This window comes from Schistocerca cancellata, chromosome 2, assembly GCF_023864275.1.
Source record: "Schistocerca cancellata isolate TAMUIC-IGC-003103 chromosome 2, iqSchCanc2.1, whole genome shotgun sequence".
In the NCBI taxonomy this organism is placed as follows: Eukaryota; Metazoa; Arthropoda; class Insecta; order Orthoptera; family Acrididae; genus Schistocerca; species Schistocerca cancellata.
In genome coordinates, this window is record NC_064627.1 from 528,381,298 (window position 1) to 528,401,555 (window position 20,258).

Consider the following 20,258-nt stretch of genomic DNA (forward strand, 5'->3'; position numbering starts at 1 on the left):
TTTTGTAGCTTTTGAAGTGTGTGAATATTATGTACTTTACAGCACAAAAAATGGCTATGAGTGAGTCCTAAACTATCTACTATTTGACTTAAGAGTGTAATATTTCAACATATTTGTAGTATTGCCCATAAAAAGGAATGCCATTTTTGTAATTGTTTGTATAATTATGTCAATATACTTTCTTCAGCTAACTTACGCAAATTTCCGCTCTAAAAACCATGCAAAAAGCTAGATATTTGATCTATAGAATTATAAGTGCATTTTTGAGGTGAAGTCAACAGGCTGAAATTTAAACTCTTGATATTACAATTTTAGTTTCTTTCTCCCCTAACACAGCAAAGATGTAATTCTTGTTCATGTATTGTGGGCCATCAGAATAGCATAGTATTTGGTTTCCTGCCCAAGTGTGTGTAATATCTCTGCCTTCTACCCCATACAAGGAAAGAAATCAATGTGAGAGAGGGGGGGGGGGAGGCAGGATATTAGTTTCATTTTACTACCTCCTTACAGGTGTGCAGTGTGATGTCTCAAAGTCTAGTCCTTACTGCAGAGCTAGGCTAATTTTCTCACGTATCAATTTTTCCTTTGGCCATAATTTTCATCATCATCTAAGACTGATTATGCCTTTCAGTGTTCAGTCTGGTGCATAGTCCCCCTTATAAAATTCCTCCATGATCCCCTATTCAGTGCTAACATTGGTGCCTCTTCTGATGTTAAGCCTGTTACTTCAAAATCATTCTTAACCGTATCCAGGTTCCTTCTCCTTGGTCTACCCCGACTCCTCCTACCCTCTACTGCTGAACCCATGAGTCTCTTGGGTAACCTTGCTTCTCCCATGCATGTAACATGACCCCACCATCTAAGCCTGTTCGCCCTGACTGCGACATCTATAGAGTTCATTCCCAGTTTTTCTTTGATTTCCTCATTGTGGACACCCTCCTGCCATTGTTCCCATCTACTAGCACCTGCAATCATCCTAGCTACTTTCATATCCGTAACCTCAACCTTATTGATAAGGTAACCTGAATCCACCCAGCTTTCGCCCCCTTACAACAAAGTTGGTCGAAAGATTGAACGGTGCACAGATAACTTAGTCTTGGTACTGACTTCCTTCTTGCAGAAGAGAGTAGATCGTAGCTGAGCGCTCACTGCATTAGCTTTCCTACATCTCGCTTCCAGTTCTTTCACTATGTTGCCATCCTGTGAGAATATGCATCCTAAGTACTTGAAACCGTCCACCTGTTCTAACTCTGTTCCTCCTATTTGGCACTCAATCCGTTTATATCTCTTTCCCACTGACATTACTTTCGTTTTGGAGATGCTAATCTTCATACCATAGTCCTTACATTTCTGATCTAGCTCTGAAATATTACTTTGCAAACTTTCAATCGAATCTGCCATCACAACTAAGTCATCCGCATATGCGAGACTGCTTATTTTGTGTTCATATATCTTAATCTCACCCAACCAGTCTATTGTTTTCAACATATGATCCATAAATAATATGAACAACAGTGGAGACAGGTTGCAGCCTTGTCTTACCCCTGAAACTACTCTGAACCATGAACTCAGTTTACTGTCAACTCTAACTTCTGCCTTCTGCCTGACTATCCATGTAAAGACCTTTAATTGCTTGCAAAAGTTTGCCTCCTATTCCATAATCTTGTAGAACAGACAATAACTTCCTCCTAGGAACCTGGTCATATGCCTTTTTCTAGATCTATAAAGCTTAGATACAATTCACTGTTCCACTCGTAACACTTCTCCATTATTTGCCGTAAGCTAAATATCTGGTCCTGACAACCTCTAAGAGGCCTAATCCCACACTGATTTTAATCCAGTTTGTCCTCAACTAATACTCGCACTTTCCTTTCAACAATACCTGAGGAGATTTTTCCCACAACGCGCTGATTAAAGAGATACCTCTGTAGTTGTTACAATCTTTTCTGTTTCCATGTTTAAAGATTGGTGTGATTACTGCTTTCATCCAGTCTGATGGAACCTGTCCCGACTCCCACGCCATTTCAATCATCCTGTGTAGCCATTTAAGACCTGACATTCCACTGTATTTGATGAGTTCCGACTTAATTTCATCCGCTTTATTGCACTGCAATCTATTGACTATTTTCTCCACTTCCTCAAATGTGATCCTATTTCCATCATCATTCCTATCCCATTGTACATGGAAATCTGAAACATTACTGATCGTATTTTCACCTACATTGAGCAACTCTTCAAAACATTCCCCCCGTCTGCCCAAGGCATCAACAGGATTCACCAACAGTTTTCCTGTCCTGTCCAAAATACTTGTCATTTCCTTCTTACCTCCCTTTTGAAGACTGCTAATTACACTCCAAAATGGTTTTCCAGCAGCTTGACCCAAAGTCTCCAACCTGTTTCCAAAGTCTTCCCAAGATTTCTTCTTGGATGCTGCAGTTATCTGTTTGGCTTTGTTTCTTTCTTCAACATAACTTTCTCTGTCTACCGGAGTTCTAGTATGTAGCCATTTTTGATACGCCTTCTTTTTCCTTTTACAGGCTGCCTTGACTGTGTCATTCCACCAAGCTGTTTGCTTCATCCTACCTTGACACACTACTGTTCGAAGACATTCTTTAGCCACTTCTAGTACTGTGTCCCTGTACCTTGTCCATTCCTTTTCCAATGACTATAATTGACTGCATTCAACTAACTGGTTCCTTTCTGAGATCACTGTTATGTACTTGTGCCTGATTTCCTTATCCTGAAGTTTCTCCACTCTTATCCTCCTACATATGGACCTGACCTGCACTTTCGGCCTTACAATACCAATTTCACTGCAGATTAAATAGTGATCAGTGTCATCAAAGAATCCCCTGAATACACGTGTGTCCCTCACAGCCTTCCTGAATTCCTGATCTGTTGTTATATAGTCAATGACAGATCTGGTTCCCCTGCCTTCCCAAGTATACCGGTGAATGTTCTTATGTTTAAACAAGGAGTTTGTGTTTACTAAGCCCATACTGGCACAGAAATCCAAGAGTTGTTTCCCTTTCCTGTTGGCCTCCATATCCTCCCCAAATTTACCCATAACCTTTTCATACCCTTCTGTTTCAATCCTGGCATTAAAATCATCCATGAGCAGAACACTGTCGTTGTCCTTTAGTCTAACAGCTACATCACTGAGTGCATCATAAAAACTATCCATCTTATCTTGAACTGTCCCTTCACAATGCGAATATACTGACACAATCCTAATTTTCTTGCTAGACACTGTCAAATCTATCCACATCAGTCGTTCATTTACATACCTTATTGCAACTACGCTGGGTTCTATTTCTTTCCTGATGTAAAGCCCTACACCCCATTGTGCTATTCCTGCTTTGACTCCTGACAGGTAGACCTTGTATTCTCTCACTTCCTCTTCTTTCTCACCCCTTACCCGAATGTCACTAACAGCTAAAATGTCCAACCCCATCTTACTTGCAGCCTCTGCCAGCTCTACCTTCTTCCCAGAGTAGCCCCCATTGATATTAATAGCTCCCCATCTCGTTACCATTCGTTTGCTGAGTTGTGTCTTAGGAGTCCCTGGTTTGTCAATTAGAGGTGGGTCTCCGTCACCTCCAAAGGTCCGAGGCATTTTGCTCTGATTGTTGCCAGCGTCATATTTCAAGTACCAGGGAAGCAGGTTGCTAGCCTTACTTGCCACGAGTCCCATTGAGTTTTACCCCTAACGGTTTAGGGACTAACCGGTGGATTTGGTAGTCTTTGCCGTCGGAGCATAATGGTGGCGATAATTTTATGGAGGAAAATTCAGAACAGCAACTTCCTTCTTTTATGTGAAATTCTGATGCACAACTGTTAATTTTTATACTGGAAATTCGCTTTGTTGGAAACAGATCATCCCCTTCAAATATAGTGTTTAAACTCGTTGAAGGATGATATTACTTAGAATATGAGTAATGGGCAACATATACCCAGCTGTGTTTACTTTGAACTGCTCTCACAACAGAAGAAGATCTCCAGCCACATAAATCAAGCTCATTGCCAGTGCATCATAAGGCCTAGTCTTGTTTCTCAAACTCCAAAGGTCACCTGAAGGCCTCTATATTCAGATAGCAATGTCATTCTCTGTGAAATACCATTCCAACAAAATGCCTTTCATTTATATTTACAATTTATATGGTCTTAGCACACAACAGTTGGTGGTGTCATTATTTGCTATGGAGCCATTTCCTGATGCCCCAGTATCCCAAACTGATGCTGAACCATATCTGTAGATTTGAAATTTGCAGTAGTGTGATTAACTCCACATATATAAGGTTGGATTTTGTCTTGGTGTTTGTTCAGTGTCCTGCGCCATTGCTGTTCCTATGGAAGTCTCAGCTTCCTCAATGCTATCCAGTCCTCTGCCACCTCCAGCACAGTTTTACCCATTTCTTCAAAAGAGCAGTAATGTACTGATAATGAATAAAGTGACTGGCACTAAAGTGAAAAGATGCAACTGTCTGACTTTGATCATAGATTGTCATCAATTAATGTTGAGTGAATGTGGCACTTACAGCTGTAAATAATCACTTTTGTTATTGCTATTGATTGCAGAACAACATTGCCACTGCATGTCATAAAAGGATAAAAGTTCCAAAGGAAAATGTGACATGCTATCTATCTCCTATATTACAATACATCATGTCAAGTTATCTTGTGTGGCCAAACAGTGAAAAGCAGCAGTTAATTTTATTCACAGTACTAAGATTTTTTTATTTGAACCCCCATATATTATATTTTTTGTGTTAATCTTTCCAGTGTATATTTTTTCATGATATTTTGAATTGGCATAAGGGTGTATTATATCCATCTAATGTAACTGCAGTAGAAAGTCATATCACAAGACTGCAGTGACTACTTGTTTCATGTCAGGACAGTTAATGGTGATAGATCATTATGCTAGCAATAACAGTCTCCCTTGCTAGTTTATTCTGAATTCATTGCTACTTTTATTAACAGCATGCAGAGAAGACTGAAGCAAGTCAACCTACCAATAATTGTGTGTCATAGCTTGCAAGCTCTACTTACATACTCCCACCCTTTCCTTATGGTAAAATTAATAGTAAATGTTGCTGCCACAAAGTTTTCAGCTGCAGTCAGTTCTAGTTTGCTCTCATTGTGTGCAGTCTTTGGTCCCTGGGGGCCGAAACATTGTCGCATTTACTGTTGTGGTGGGGGGGGGGGGGGCGCACACATCTGTGTATTGACATAAAACACAAAATTACTGGATGAGTTGGGGATGTCTTCATTGTCTCTTGCAGTCAAAACCTCCATACACTCTTGCGTGGGTGACCTGGGGCGTAGACAATAGACATTGAACATTTAATTAGAATGATTACCTCCAACGCCTCACTACGTGCCCACCTCGTAAGTTACTGCTGTTGTGTGCTTGTAGCTAAGAAGACACATTGCATTGGCATAAAGATATAATTTCTGGTACAGATGTATAAAATGTCAGTATTGTTTTTCCATAGTATTTAAATAATATTATTTCTTCGAACTGTCCATAGCATTAATTATTGATGGTGATTTCCACCTGCCAATTTTTGTGCTGTTAAAAGTACAATGTATAATAGGCCAAAATTTTTTAAGCAGCACCAGCCAAACTTATGCATGAAGCACTTTGTAAATGTTGTAGTGCAGGTAATTTTGCTTGTAACAAACATATTAGTATTGATAACATGCATCCCACATCTAAAAGATTTTGAGAGGACACTGTTTATTCTTTTCATGATGGAGCAGCTGAACGAGGCAGATAAAGAAACAGTTGATGTAGAACATGGCTGCCAAATTGTGGAACCTATTGCTGGTCGCTGCATCAGTCCATCTGGTTGGCTCTGTTGAACAGCTGCATCAAGATCTGATCCACGAGTTCTCTTGTGGACACAAATATTACCGCACATTTCATTTGGATGAAAAACGAGAGTCACTTTATGTGGGTGCACTTGACAAAGTGTACAAACTGAACTTGACCAATATAAGTTTGTCAGATTGTGAAAGAGATTCATTGACTCTTGAACCAACAAATATTGCAAATTGTGTTTCCAAAGGGAAGTCAGCAGACTTTGATTGCAAGAACCATATTCGTGTAATTCAGCCAATGGGTGATGGAAGTCGTTTGTATATTTGTGGGACAAATGCTCATAGCCCAAAGGATTGGGTTGTGTATTCAAATTTGACACATCTACAGAGACATGAGTATGTTCCAGGTATTGGTGTAGGTATTGCGAAATGTCCTTTCGATCCTGAAGACAGCTCAACTGCAGTTTGGGTAGAGAATGGGAATCCAGGTGATTTGCCTGGTTTGTACAGTGGTACAAATGCAGAGTTTACTAAGGCAGATACAGTTATTTTTCGCACTGACCTCTATAATCTCACAACAGGTAGACGGGAATATTCTTTCAAGCGTACTCTGAAATATGACTCAAAGTGGCTTGATAATCCAAATTTTGTGGGTTCATTTGATGTAGGTGAATATGTGCTTTTCTTTTTTAGAGAGACTGCAGTGGAGTACATAAACTGTGGTAAAAGTGTTTACTCACGTGTTGCCCGTGTATGCAAGAAGGATGTTGGTGGAAAGAATATTCTCAGCCAAAATTGGGCAACATTTCTTAAAGCACGTCTAAACTGTTCCATTCCAGGGGAATTTCCATTCTATTTCAATGAGATACAAGGTGTTTATAAGATGCCTAACACAGATAAGTTTTTCGGAGTGTTCAGTACTTCGGTAACAGGACTTACTGGCTCAGCTATTTGTTCTTTCACTTTGAAAGACATACAAGAAGTGTTCAGTGGAAAGTTCAAGGAGCAAGCTACTAGCAGCTCAGCCTGGTTGCCTGTTCTACCTAGTAGAGTCCCAGATCCACGTCCAGGAGAATGTGTGAATGATACTGAATTGCTCCCGGATACGGTTCTTAATTTTATACGTTCCCATCCATTAATGGATGGAGCAGTATCTCATGAAGGTGGAAAACCAGTATTTTATAAGAGAGATGTCTTGTTTACGCAGCTAGTAGTGGATAAATTGAAAGTTAACTTGGTGGGTAAGAACATGGAATATATTGTTTACTATGCCGGGACAAGTACTGGTCAGGTATATAAAGTTGTCCAATGGTATGACAGTGGTGGGCTGCCTCAGTCACTACTAGTTGATATTTTTGATGTCACACCACCTGAACCAATCCAAGCACTACACTTATCTAAGGAATACAAATCTTTGTATGCTGCATCAGATAATATAGTGCGTCAGATAGAACTGGTTATGTGTCATCACCGTTACAGCAATTGCTTGCAGTGTGCTCGGGATCCTTATTGCGGATGGGATAGAGACTCGAACTCATGTAAGTCATACACCCCAGGACTTCTTCAGGATGTTACTAATACAAGTGCAAACTTATGTGAACACAGTGTAATGAAAAAGAAACTGATTGTTACTTGGGGGCAAAGCATACATCTTGGATGTTTCTTAAAAGTACCAGAAGTATTAAGCAGTCAGACAATATCATGGGTCCATTACACTAAAGACAAAGGCCGTTACCCTATAGTTTATAGGCCAGACAAATACATTGAAACATCAGAGCATGGCTTAGTATTAATATCAGTTACAGATTCAGATTCTGGTCGTTACGATTGCTGGTTAGGTGGTTCTTTGCTTTGTAGCTATAACATAACAGTAGATGCCCACAGATGTTCAGCACCTGGGAGATCTAATGATTATCAAAAAATATATTCTGATTGGTGTCATGAATTTGAACGTTCTAAGATAGCAATGAAAACATGGGAAAGAAAGCAGGCACAGTGTAGCACAAAACAAAACAACAGTAACCAGAAAACACATCCAAATGATATATTTCACAGTAATCCTGTAGCATGATTTGCAAAAGGTAAAATGATCTTGTTTTCCTGTTTCTGTGTTGCCTTCTGGTTAACATTGTTGAGAACTTAGTGTTCTTACAGTGTGAAATGCATCGAATCAGATCATCTTTCTGAATGTGTGCTTGCATCAACAACAACTTGTAAAAAGCAAACAAAGCTTTCTTTTATTTAATAAGAGAATGGAACTTTTGAATCTGTTATAAGTAACTTGAATGTGTACTTATCAACATACTGACTGTTGGAGGATTATTATACTCAATTTGAACACAAGAAGTGTGCTACTAAATAATGTTTCCAGTTTCCCTGATGAGAAACCATTTATCACTTTATGCTGTGTTAATTTGAATGTGAGAGATTTAAATTCTAACTGTATTAAATCCAGTGACCAATGTCTGTAGTGTTCCAAAAATTAGGTCTCATCAATGTCATTAAGATTTATTAAAGGTTTTGTGTTGCTGATCAAGACCAGAAATGAATTATTAACTCAAAGAGTAGATGCATTGTAGTATTTTATGTGGAGTGCAGATTCTCTCTCTCTCTCTCTCTCTCTCTCTCTCTCTCTCTCTCTCTCTGTGTGTGTGTGTGTGTGTGTGTGTGTGTGTGTGTGTGTGTGTGTGTGTGTGTGTGTGTGTTACTAATAATGCATTTTATTTTATTCATATCTGAAATAATAAAAAAAAGACTGCAATTAATATGCACACATTATTTAAGAAGGAAATTGTGTTAATGCAAACACACACACACACACAAAGTATTATTCTAATTTTTTACATAAGTTTTCTTTTATAAACTTAGGCTTCCGCAGCCATTGTCACAGTCAGTAAAATTTATCTGCGTTTGAGACTGCACTGTCGTTGTGCAAAACCATTGACATTTCAGGGTGTAGTTTTACATATTGATAATGTGGTCACAGACCCACAAAAATTTTATTGACTGTTTTCTTACTTTTTTTGAGTGCACTTTCATAGAAATAATTTCTCCTAATGCATAATGGAGTCTTCAAGTGGCAACATTGATGTGCACACAAAATCTAAGAAAAGTCCAAAAATGTGAGGTACAAATTGTAATAAAGATAGGTTAAAAAAAAAACTGTATTCATTGAATACAGAACCTGTGAGTGAACTGTATCAGATGTCTTTTTTAGGTCCTGTCATACGAAAGTGGAGACTTCATTTTCTCTAATTGAAATGGCAAAACAAGAAAAGGAAAGGGGAAAAGATTGCCATAAGTCTATTCAAAGTATGAAATTAATGGTACTGGAAGGAAAATGATATGTAAAATTATTTAGTATTATTTATTGTCTTTACTGTGGATTTCGAATAAAATGCACTTATGACTGTGCAATTATGCAAAGACACTGAACTTAGAATTCATTATCAGTAGTTATTCCTAGATATTTCTGCATATACACAGCAAAGACAGGAGTGGGGACTCTAAATTTGCTTCAGGGATGACAATGTATGTTTTTATCATCTGTGCCAGGTAATTATTCTTGTTTAGTCTGGAAACCGCACTCAATACATTCTTTTGTAGACTTGTTCATGTTGACATTGTGTGTTGTGCATGCTGATACTGCATCAGTTTCTTAAATGGGAATTCCATGATTACTGATTTCACAACTGAAGGTGGTCTGAAGAGAGAAGTTTTGGCAAGGTTACACCCATGAGGCTCCTTGATAAGTGTCATTACTTAATTCTGTATACTGTTACAATAATTTTGTGTGTGTCTAAGGAATTCTTCTGTTGTCTTATAATTTCATTTGAAAATGTGAAGTAGTATTTAAGTTGTATATTGAAGTTTTTATACTAAAAACTTTGATTTGTTTATAACTTTGTGACTGAATTCACAACAGCTCTGTGAAAGTGGTACATTCATAGTGTGCATTACTCAGTGTTGTTCGTCATATTGTGAACAGAAACGTGTATGTTAAAAGAATGTGGTTCAGTTTAATGAACAAAAGTAACATGTTTGTACTGATTTTTAAAGTATTATGATCATTTTACGTTTAAACTTGTGTGTTTTATACAAAATAAATATCTTTATCAGATGCAAATCTGCCCCCCCTTTTTCATTGTATTGATTAATATTGCCATCTGGATAAATTTTGTATCTATTAATAGCTGTAGGTTTAAGCTCAGTTGTTTCCTAAATTTATGATCCACAGGAAATTTTACTCCCCCCCCCTTTCCCTTTCCCCCCTCTCCTGCACATAAAATAGTACATGAGGTTTTGAATGATACCTGCGTACTGATGGGTAGATTGCAGCACAGCCCCTGTAATATGTCAGTTCCCATAAAAGGCAGCATCAGCTCTCTATGGATCCTGCTTTCACTGCATGAGAGAGATGTTTATATTTCAATTAGTTACATTGTTAGTCGTCATAAGCAGAACTGCTATATTGTTGCCCATATTTTCTGCTGTTTTTTTGGGGGGGGGGGGATAAAATTATGCCACAGGGTTCATCTTTGGTATGTTAGTGTAGAAGTTGTCTCTAAATCATCTAAGTACTGACTTCTTGTTTTTGCTTTGTGTACATGTGCTGTCATGTATGGCAGATAAATTCACTTGGAAATTTTAGATTATCATATATTCATGTCATTTCCCTATTAGCTTTCATTTATTGCATTGAAACTTACGCAGGCCATGATGAATTGCATCTTTTTCTAACGTTCATGAATTCCACATAAAATTTGTACTGAAGTGCAAGTTGCAGATGACATATGTGTTTTCCCCAAATTTTTCCCATTACGTTGTGCTTCTGAATATTGTTCACATTGAGTTCAGTGTATAGTTATGTGATGAAGGTTTATTTTTGTGAAATTTCGATAGCTTACAATCTTGCATAATTTATATACTAATAAATCCGCAGTTGTGAGCTACAGTTGTGTATTCTGTAAACTGGCAACAATATCTTGTCCAGAAAATTGTTTTCCCACTCATTGATCGGTATGAACTTAGGAATTGTTCTCGATCGTGATTTAAAATGGAACACATACAAAGTCAACCATTGTGGTGTAATATTGTGTTAGCACATATTGTAACTATTGTATCATGTGGCAGTTAGTTTCCTCTTTGAACAGTGTACTGCCTGTGTTTGTTTTGAAATACTGGTATTTATTAGTTTGTTTACCAAGTCCGTTAGCTCAACAAAACAAAAGCTAGAGACACACACTAAAGCCAGCCAGTGCAGCCGAGCGGTTCTAGGCGCTTCAGTCTGGAACCGCGTGACTGCTGCGGTCGCAGGTTCGAATCCTGCCTTGGGCATGGATGTGTGTGTTGGCCTTAGGTTTAAGTAGTTCTAAGTTCTACGGGAGTGATGATCTCAGATGTTAAGTCCCATAGTGCTCAGAACCATTTGAACATGCACTAAAGTACTGATTTACAGAATGAGTGAATTTTATCCCAGGTTTTCCTCACATTTATAAAACAAACTACTATCTGGGGCATTGTAGATTTAACTCTAATGGGTACTTGTAACTCTTGCAGTACAACAGATATTTAAATTTAAAAAAATAAAAAGTGAGTTTAATTTTATGTTATGTCCTAGTTGTGTACTGCTGTAAAATCTTTGTAGTAGTCAGAATGCAGCCCCTCTGAGAATGCTGTTCTTGGGCTACAGGGTGAGATAGCTGTTATTTGTAAGCAGCTGGAAATCCCTCTGACTGTTGTTTAGGGATTGGAAGCTTCTGCGAGTGGGTGTGCTTGGCTAACTACCCAGAGTTGTTATGACAGGTACCAAAAATATCTGTTATCGTATGTAGATAGTGTCTCCTCTCCAGAAAGTACAGAATGTATCAGACAACAAGACTGTGAGTAGTGAGTTGGTGAGAGTTCTAGGGGTCCTGCTCCGGAGCAGGGGAACCAGAAAGAACTCGGTGTATTACTCTCATCCCCTTACCAACAGGTTTGAGGTACTGTCTCAAATTGAAACTGAAACAGCCATACACTGCCTGCTGAGTTCGATGTCAGGAAGAAGCAAAATGCGAAAGGCTAGAGGTTTGTTAATCTTCGGCAATTCTGATGAACAGTAAATAACGGTACTGCTTAGGGAAATGGCAACAAGGAATAAAAAGCATCACCTTGTGCATTTTAATTTATGCCTGAGGAACTCATTAGCATGTTGAAGAGACTGTTCTGTCAGTCATTGAGAGAGCAGCCAGCTGCAGATTATGGCGCACATTGAAAGAAATAAAGAATCGTTTTAAGTTGAGATGTGTGTATGAAATTTCACCAATGTTCACAAGCTGTAGCTTTGCCTGCAGAACTGATTGTGGCCACCCTGGTTCTGATTCAGATGGAAGGCTTGAACCAGAGACTTCTAAGGTTCTGTGACAAGTAGGATGTCACTCTCTTGACATGCATCATATTGTTGAGAACTGTTGGATCCCTCTAAATGAGTCGTGTGCAGCACACATCAGAGGTAGCTGATTATGATTTTATGTAAGCATGAAAAAAAAAATGTATATATAAAACTCGTCCATCTAATTTTCACCGTTCTTCTATAGCACCGTAACTCTAATGCTTTGATTCTCTTCTGTTCTGTTTATTCACATTGCGTCTTTCACTACCATACAATGCTGTGTTCCAAACAACATTCTCAGAATTTCTTCATGAAATTAAGGCCTGTGTTTGATGCTAGTAGACTTATCTGAGGAATGCCCTTTTTGTGAGTGGTTGTCTGCTTTTTATGTCTTTCTTGCTCGGTGCATCACGGGCTATTTTGCTGCCTTTGTAGCAGACAGATTTCCTTAACTTGATCTATTTCAAGATCGCCAGTTCTGATGTTAAGTTTCTTGATATTCTTATTTCTGCTACTTCTCATTACTTTCCTCGTAATACCTTCAGGCCATATTCTTTACTCTTAGATTGTTCATCTGTTTAACAGATTCTGTAATTCTTCTTCAGTTTCACTGTGGATAGCAATGTCATCAGCAAATCTGATCATAGATAACCCTTCACCTTGAAACAATCTTGTGGGATGAACATCCGCAACTGAGTATTATACAAAAGGTTGAAAACACCATTACAGTTGTAAGGTTCTTTTATGTAGAACACGACCGGTTTTGGTCGATTATGCAACCATCATCAGGTGTTATACTGAAAATAGCAAGAGTCCAGCTATAATAATAGTTTTTACACACAGTAATACACTTGAAAAAGCAAATAAGTTCCATATAACATTTTAGAAACCACTGGTCGGGCTAGGTGCTGTAAAACCTAAGTCAATGGAAAAGTGACACCCGACAGTACTACGACAACTGCCTATGTAAAAAAATTGCAATGAATACCAGGACACTGACACTTCATGCTGTGACCTTGAGCGCCGCAGTGGATGAGTACAGGATGCGGTGTATTACCAGTGAGCGCAGAGTATGGAGTAATGTACACGAAGGGGGGAGCAAACTGATAAACCAGAGTGGCAAAAGTACTGATATCTGTTGACGGGAAGAAGAATGCAAGGCCACTAGCCTGGCCATTCACAATTCGGATTAGTGATTTACATTTAAAATAAAAAAAATTTTTTTATGTAAATCACTAATTCAAGTTGTGAACGGGTAGGTCAGTGGCCTTGCACTTTTCTTCCCGTCAACAGATGTACCAGTTTGCTTCCCCCTTCGCGTACGCTACTCCATGCTCTGTGCTCGCTGGTAATAAACTGTGTCCTGTGCTTGTCCACCGCAGAACTTGGCCAGGCAATCATCCGCAGTACTGCCTGGTGTCACTTTTCCATTGACTCAGGTTTTATGGCACCCAGCCCAACCAGTGATTTCTAAAATGTAATGTGGAACTTTATTTGGTTTTTTTATGTGTATTACTGCATGCAGAAACTATTATAATCTGTGCTGGTCTCTCGGTATTTTCAGCATAACACCTGATGATGGGTGTATAAGAGCCCAAAACCGGTCATATTCTAAATAAAAGAACCTTACAACTGTAGCAGTATTTTCAACCTCTGGCTTTCACCTTGAATTTTAATCCCAGTTTTGATCCTTTGTTATTTCTGTCATTGCTTCTTTGAAACACAGACTGAACAGTAGAGGTGAAAGACTACATCCCTGTTTTACACCTTTTTTAATTTGAGTGCTTCATTGTTATTCTTCCACTCACAATATTGTTCCCACTTTGTTCTTGTATTCATTATACACTCCTGGAAATTGAAATAAGAACACCGTGAATTCATTGTCCCAGGAAGGGGAAACTTTATTGACACATTCCTGGGGTCAGATACATCACATGATCACACTGACAGAACCACAGGCAACAGAGCATGCACAATGTCGGCACTAGTACAGTGTATATCCAACTTTCGCAGCAATGCAGGCTGCTATTCTCCCATGGAGACGATCGTAGAGATGCTGGATGTAGTCCTGTGGAACGGCTTGCCATGCCATTTCCACCTGGCGCCTCAGTTGGACCAGCGTTCGTGCTGGACGTGCAGACCGCGTGAGACGACGCTTCATCCAGTCCCAAACATGCTCAATGGGGGACAGATCCGGAGATCTTGCTGGCCAGGGTAGTTGACTTACACCTTCTAGAGCACGTTGGGTGGCACGGGATACATGCGGACGTGCATTGTCCTATTGGAACAGCAAGTTCCCTTGCCGGTCTAGGAATGGTAGAACGATGGGTTCGATGACGGTTTGGATGTACCGTGCACTATTCAGTGTCCCCTCGACGATCACCAGTGGTGTACGGCCAGTGTAGGAGATCGCTCCCCACACCATGATGCTGGGTGTTGGCCCTGTGTGCCTCGGTCGTATGCAGTCCTGATTGTGGCGCTCACCTGCACGGCGCCAAACACGCATACGACCATCATTGGCACCAAGGCAGAAGCGACTCTCATCGCTGAAGACGAAACGTCTCCATTCGTCCCTCCATTCACGCCTGTCGCGACACCACTGGAGGCGGGCTACACGATGTTGGGGCGTGAGCGGAAGACGGCCTAACGGTGTGCGGGACCGTAGCCCAGCTTCATGGAGACGGTTGCGAATGGTCCTCGCCGGTACCCCAGTGTCCCTAATTTGCTGGGAAGTGGCGGTGCGGTCCCCTACGGCACTGCGTAGGATCCTACGGTCTTGGCGTGCATCCGTGCGTCGCTGCGGTCCGGTCCCAGGTCGACGGGCACGTGCACCTTCCGCCGACCACTGGCGACATCATCGATGTATTGTGGAGACCTCACGCCCCACGTGTTGAGCAATTCGGCGGTACGTCCACCCGGCCTCCCACATGCCCACTATACGCCCTCACTCAAAGTCCGTCAACTGCACATACGGTTCACGTCCACGCTGTCGCGGCATGCTACCAGTGTTAAAGACTGCGATGGAGCTCCGTATGCCACGGCAATCTGGCTGACACTGACGGTGGCGGTGCACAAATGCTGCGCAGCTAGCGCCATTCGACAGCCAACACCGCGGTTCCTGGTGTGTCCGCTGTGCCGTGCGTGTGATCATTGCTTGTACAGCCCTCTCGCAGTGTCCGGAGCAAGTATGGTGGGTCTGACACACCGGTGTCAATGTGTTCTTTTTTCCATTTCCAGGAGTGTATATAACCTGTTTTTAACTGTACAGGTTCCTCTATTTTTCTCAGAATCCTGAACATCTTGCATCATTTTAAAATTTTTAATGCTTTTCCCTTGTCAATTAATCCTATGAACATGTCTTGCTTTTTCTTGTCTTGTTTCCTGTATCAGCTGCAGCTTCGGCACTGCCTCTCTGGTGCCTTTACTTTCCTAAAGCCAGATTGATCTGCATTAACAGATCTGCAATTTCCTTTTCCATTATTCTGTACATTATTGTCAGCAACTTGGATGCATGAGCTGTTTAGCTAATTGTGCAATAATTCTCATACTTTTCACCAATCTCATATATTCTACACACCACATTTTGTTGGCACTTCCCCCAGTCATTTTAGGAATTCCGATGGAATGTTATCTATCCCTTCTGTCTTATTTGTTCTCAAGTCTTCTGAAGCACTTTTTTTTACAAGTCTTACCCCCCCCCCCCCCCCCGCCCCCTTTATAGAGGCCTTCAGTGTACTCTTTCCACTTGCCCGCTCTCTCCTCTGCATTTAGGAATGGAATTCCCTTTGCACCCTTATGTTATTGCCATTGCTTGCAATTTCACTGAAGGTTGTTTTGACTTTTCAATATTTGGAGCCACTCCTTCCGATAATCATTTCTTTTTTGATTTCTTCACATTTTTTGTGCAACCATTTTGCCTTAGCTCCCTGCACTTCCTGTTTATTTCCTTCGTAAGTGACTTGTATGTCCGTTTTCCCAAATATCCGAGAACATTTTTGTACTTTCTTTTTTTTGTTGATTATCAGAACTATTTCTTCTGTTACCCATGCTTTCCTTGCAGTTACCATCCATGTACTTATGTTTTTCTTTCCAGCTTGTGTGTTTGCTCTTTTTTTTAGAGATGTCCATTCCTCTACTGAGCTGTTCATTGTCTCAGAATCTATAGCCTCAGAGAACTTCATGCATATCTCTTCATGCCTTAGTGTCCCACTTCTTTGTGCACTGATCCTTTCTGACTAGTGTCTTCACATTGATTCTTCTTGACTAGTCTGTTAAACTTCACCTTACTCTTCATCATTACTGAATTGTGATCTGAGTTTGTATGTGCTCCTGGGTGCAACATACAATCCAGTATCTGATTTTGGAATCTCTGCATGACCGTGTTGTAATCTATCTCCCAGCCTTTTCCAAGTACACTTCCTCTTCATGTGATACTTGAACAGAGTATTCACTATTACCTAGCTGAAATTTATTTCAGAACTCTATTAGTTGCTTTCTTCTCATTTTCACTACCTAGCCCACATTCCCCATAGCCCTTTCTTCTATTCATCCCCCTACAACCACATTCCAGTCCCCATTAGATTTTCATCCTCTTTTACATACTGAATTACTTGTTCAGTGTTGTCATATACTTTCTCTACCTCTTCATTTTCTGCTTGTGACATCAGTATGCATACATGAACTATTGTTGTTGGTGTTGGTTTGCTGTCAATTCGGATGATGAAAACAGTCCAGTCACATAATTACTCACAGTAACTTCCTCACTGTCCTACATTCCCATTCATAATGAGCCCTACTCCTTCAATGCCATTTCTGTTGCTGTTGATATTATCCTATATTTGTGTGAACAGAAATCTGTATCATCTTTCCATTTCAGTTCACTGACCCCTACTGTATCTAGATTGAGCCTTAGCATTTCGCTTTTACGATTATCTCACTTCCCTAGTGCATTGAAGCTTCTGACATTCCATGCCACAACTTGTAGAACATTATCCTTTCGTTGGTTATTCGAACTTTTTCTCACGGTCACCTGCCCCTTGGCAGTTCCCTCCTAGAATCCAAGTGGGGAACTAGTCCAGAATCTTTTGCCAATGGGAGGAGCATTATGACACTTTTTCAGTTACAGACCACATGTCCTGCAATCAAAGATCATGCATCTGTAATGCAGTGTTTTCCATTTCCTTCTGCACTCTTATGCAGTTGATCATAGTCGTTCTTGTGACTTTTAGTAGAAGTTTCCTGTCCCAAGGACAAAAGCGTGCCCTCCACTTCTTTCTACTGCTCCCCCTCTTTGACAAGGCTGTTGGCAGAATGAGGATCACTTCTTATGATGTAATTATGTGGCTGCCATTGCTGATGATTTTTATTCAAATTTTATGCAGCAGCAACATTCAGACCCAGGACCGAGGTCGTTTCAATTACTAGGCAAAGATGCTACTCCTAGACCAAGGGTGAACTCTTTTATGGTAGCTGTACAAGACTCCAAAGTATTAGTGTAAGACTCAAAGACGTGCCCTTCACAGATGAGATTATTAAAATTCCAGTGATCAGCTTCCAATGTACTCAGAACGAAGTCCCATACTTCGAAGCACCTCTGAAAAGCAGTGGAGTTTGTGTAATGTAAAAAATGATCAGAAAGTTTCCATTCGAAGGTTGCACAGGTCAGAATTGATATACCAATCTGTCAAAATCACTGTGGGCATTGAGGTACTCATCATACCAAAGCATCTGTTTAGTAAAACACCATGTTGTGCTGGATGAAGTAGTCTGTAACTGCTTGCTGAATGTCCTCATCTGACAGGAATAGTTGACCCTTCAGGGACCGGAGATGAGGTAGTCACTTGGGGAGAGATTGGGGCTATAAGGTCAGGTGTTTTAAGTGTCTTCCTCTAGAGTTGGTGTAACTTGTGCATTAAGGCATTTGGGGTATGGGGACATGCGTTATGAAGCACCATCACTGCTTGTTCACAATGGTGGTTTTCAACAGACATGCTGCCCTATACACATTCTACATTCTCTGGTGGTGTTTGTGCTTCAGCAGCCAAGAAAGAAATAACAGCACATTGGTCCTGTTTGGTCACATTTGATAATAACAGTGCCATAGTTCACGTTTCTTTTACCTCATGCATGCTTGAAAGACACAAATACCACACTAATCCCTTGCCTACATGTTCGTGCTTATATACCTGCATTGGAGTCATGCTACATTGCATGTACACTACAAAAATTCCCTCAAATAGAGACTTTTTAATCGACTCGTATACTAAGTACAGAATACTGCTAAAAACTGAAAATGACAGCAATGAGACTAAGTAGTGTTTATTGAAAGGATTTGTTAGTGAGAAATGGAAGTAGTATACTTGTTTCAGTTGATAAGAAACTGGGGTTGAAATTGAAACTGCATTCCCAACTTCTTTGGGCAAAACTCGGTATCAAGGGTTGACATAAACTCATAATTGGATCCTTCTGTCAACCACAAGATACACCTCCAGATTGAAACAACCTTCTTTCCTAAACTATGTGAAATATCTTCCCGTTTTTATCAATATTCTCTACTTTTTCATTCACTGAATCTGCTGATTTAGTGAAGTAGAAATCAAGGAAAGGGAAAGTCTTCTGTAATTAAATTTCGTGAATATTGATATTGAAAGATAAATACTTTTCTTTGTTGAGAATACAGCACTAGTCATCTAATTAGGGGATGAATAGGTCCACAGATTGTTCACTCGACAGTGAAGATACTTTGTCATCATGTTTCTTCATATTTTATCTCACATTTGGCTTGTTATAAAATGTAAAACACAACATAAATTTTTTAACACAGTGGAGAACTTTTTGTGCACAGCTTTCAGTAAAAAAAAAGACATACTTCGCATGATGTTTCATGTACAAGTACTTCCAGAGAACTGAGACAAATACAAATCCTGTGGCATGCAGTTGGCAGTATATATAAATTAACATTGTTTTCCAGAGTGTTTTAGAAATTAGTGTCAGTTTTGAATGTTATAATAACATCTGGTCTTTGTAATATCAAAAAATCTAAGGAGAATCGTATCTTCTAATAGTTACAAAAATCTGAACGTAAAAATAGGAACAAAAAAATTTTGTATAGTCTTTGAATAAAATTTTAAAAATATGCCACTTGTAAAGGTTTGTGTTTATGTTGCAGTAATAACATATTATATCAATAAACATTGTTTGTGAGAAAGTTAACTGTCTTTTTGAAACAAAGTGATGGTTCTTTAGTGGGCATTGAATTCTCATTCGGCACAACATAAATTGCATTTAGAAAATAATAAAGTCAACATGGTATCTGTTATAAATGATAAAAAAATAAAATTTGTTAATGCGTCAGGATTAGCCAGGAGTGGAAAGCGGTAGGCACCCGTTGAGGTGAAGAATAAAACATAGTTTAACCTGTGAAGTTTTAATGCCGTAAAGAAAGGCAGGCCTGGAGAAGCCGCCGAGACTGAAAGGGCAACCGCCCAAGAGAGCAGGAGAGGAGGGCGTCTGATCGGTTCGGAAGCTGCCAGCAGAAGAGAGCGAACGGCGTGTCCGCTCCCGGCAGCCGGCCTTGGTTCGACCCCCACTTGACCACCTCCAAGCCTCCTTATTGGTCGGTCAGATCGTAAGATGCGTAGTTCGGTAGTGTTACCTCGTCAGCAACACGTGAGTTTAGCTGCTGATGGTTCAACACGTGAGTTTCAAGATGGTTCTATCCAGTTCTGGGCAACGTGACTGAGACGCTGCAGCTTACCACCAGGCAGAAGGCACTGATGAACAGAGGGAAAAAATAAAAATCAAATTTTTATATTAATAAACCCATTCAGTAACGGCCCCTACAGTACAAATTAAATTACATTACCCATAGATTCAAACTTTTTTTAAAAATATATTCTTATGTAGAGTGAAGTGTATAGGATGACTAATTTGCACAATATTAGTTTTTCACATAGTAGCCCATAAAAAATGTGATAATATAGACAAATTTGGAAAATACTTAAGAGTATCATGTATTTGCAATTTTTCAGTGCTATCCATGCAACTCTCTCTCTCTCTG

General features: G+C 39.8%; 1 protein-coding gene across 2 annotated transcripts in view; it reads left to right on the top strand.

The window, feature by feature from the left end:
* Positions 1–20,258, top strand: part of LOC126162074 (semaphorin-2A) — a 173,994-nt gene that overhangs the window by 32,242 nt on the left and 121,494 nt on the right. Inside the window, exon 2 of one of the 2 annotated variants that reach the window (XM_049918344.1) lies at positions 5,767–8,519. The exons of the other annotated variant lie outside the window; for it this stretch is intronic. Within the exon in view, the coding sequence (XP_049774301.1) occupies positions 5,804–7,897 (2,094 nt within the window). The 5' untranslated portion in view covers positions 5,767–5,803 and the 3' untranslated portion in view covers positions 7,898–8,519. Of the gene's footprint in view, positions 1–5,766; positions 8,520–20,258 lie in introns of those variants that run through there. 2 annotated transcript variants of the gene reach the window in all.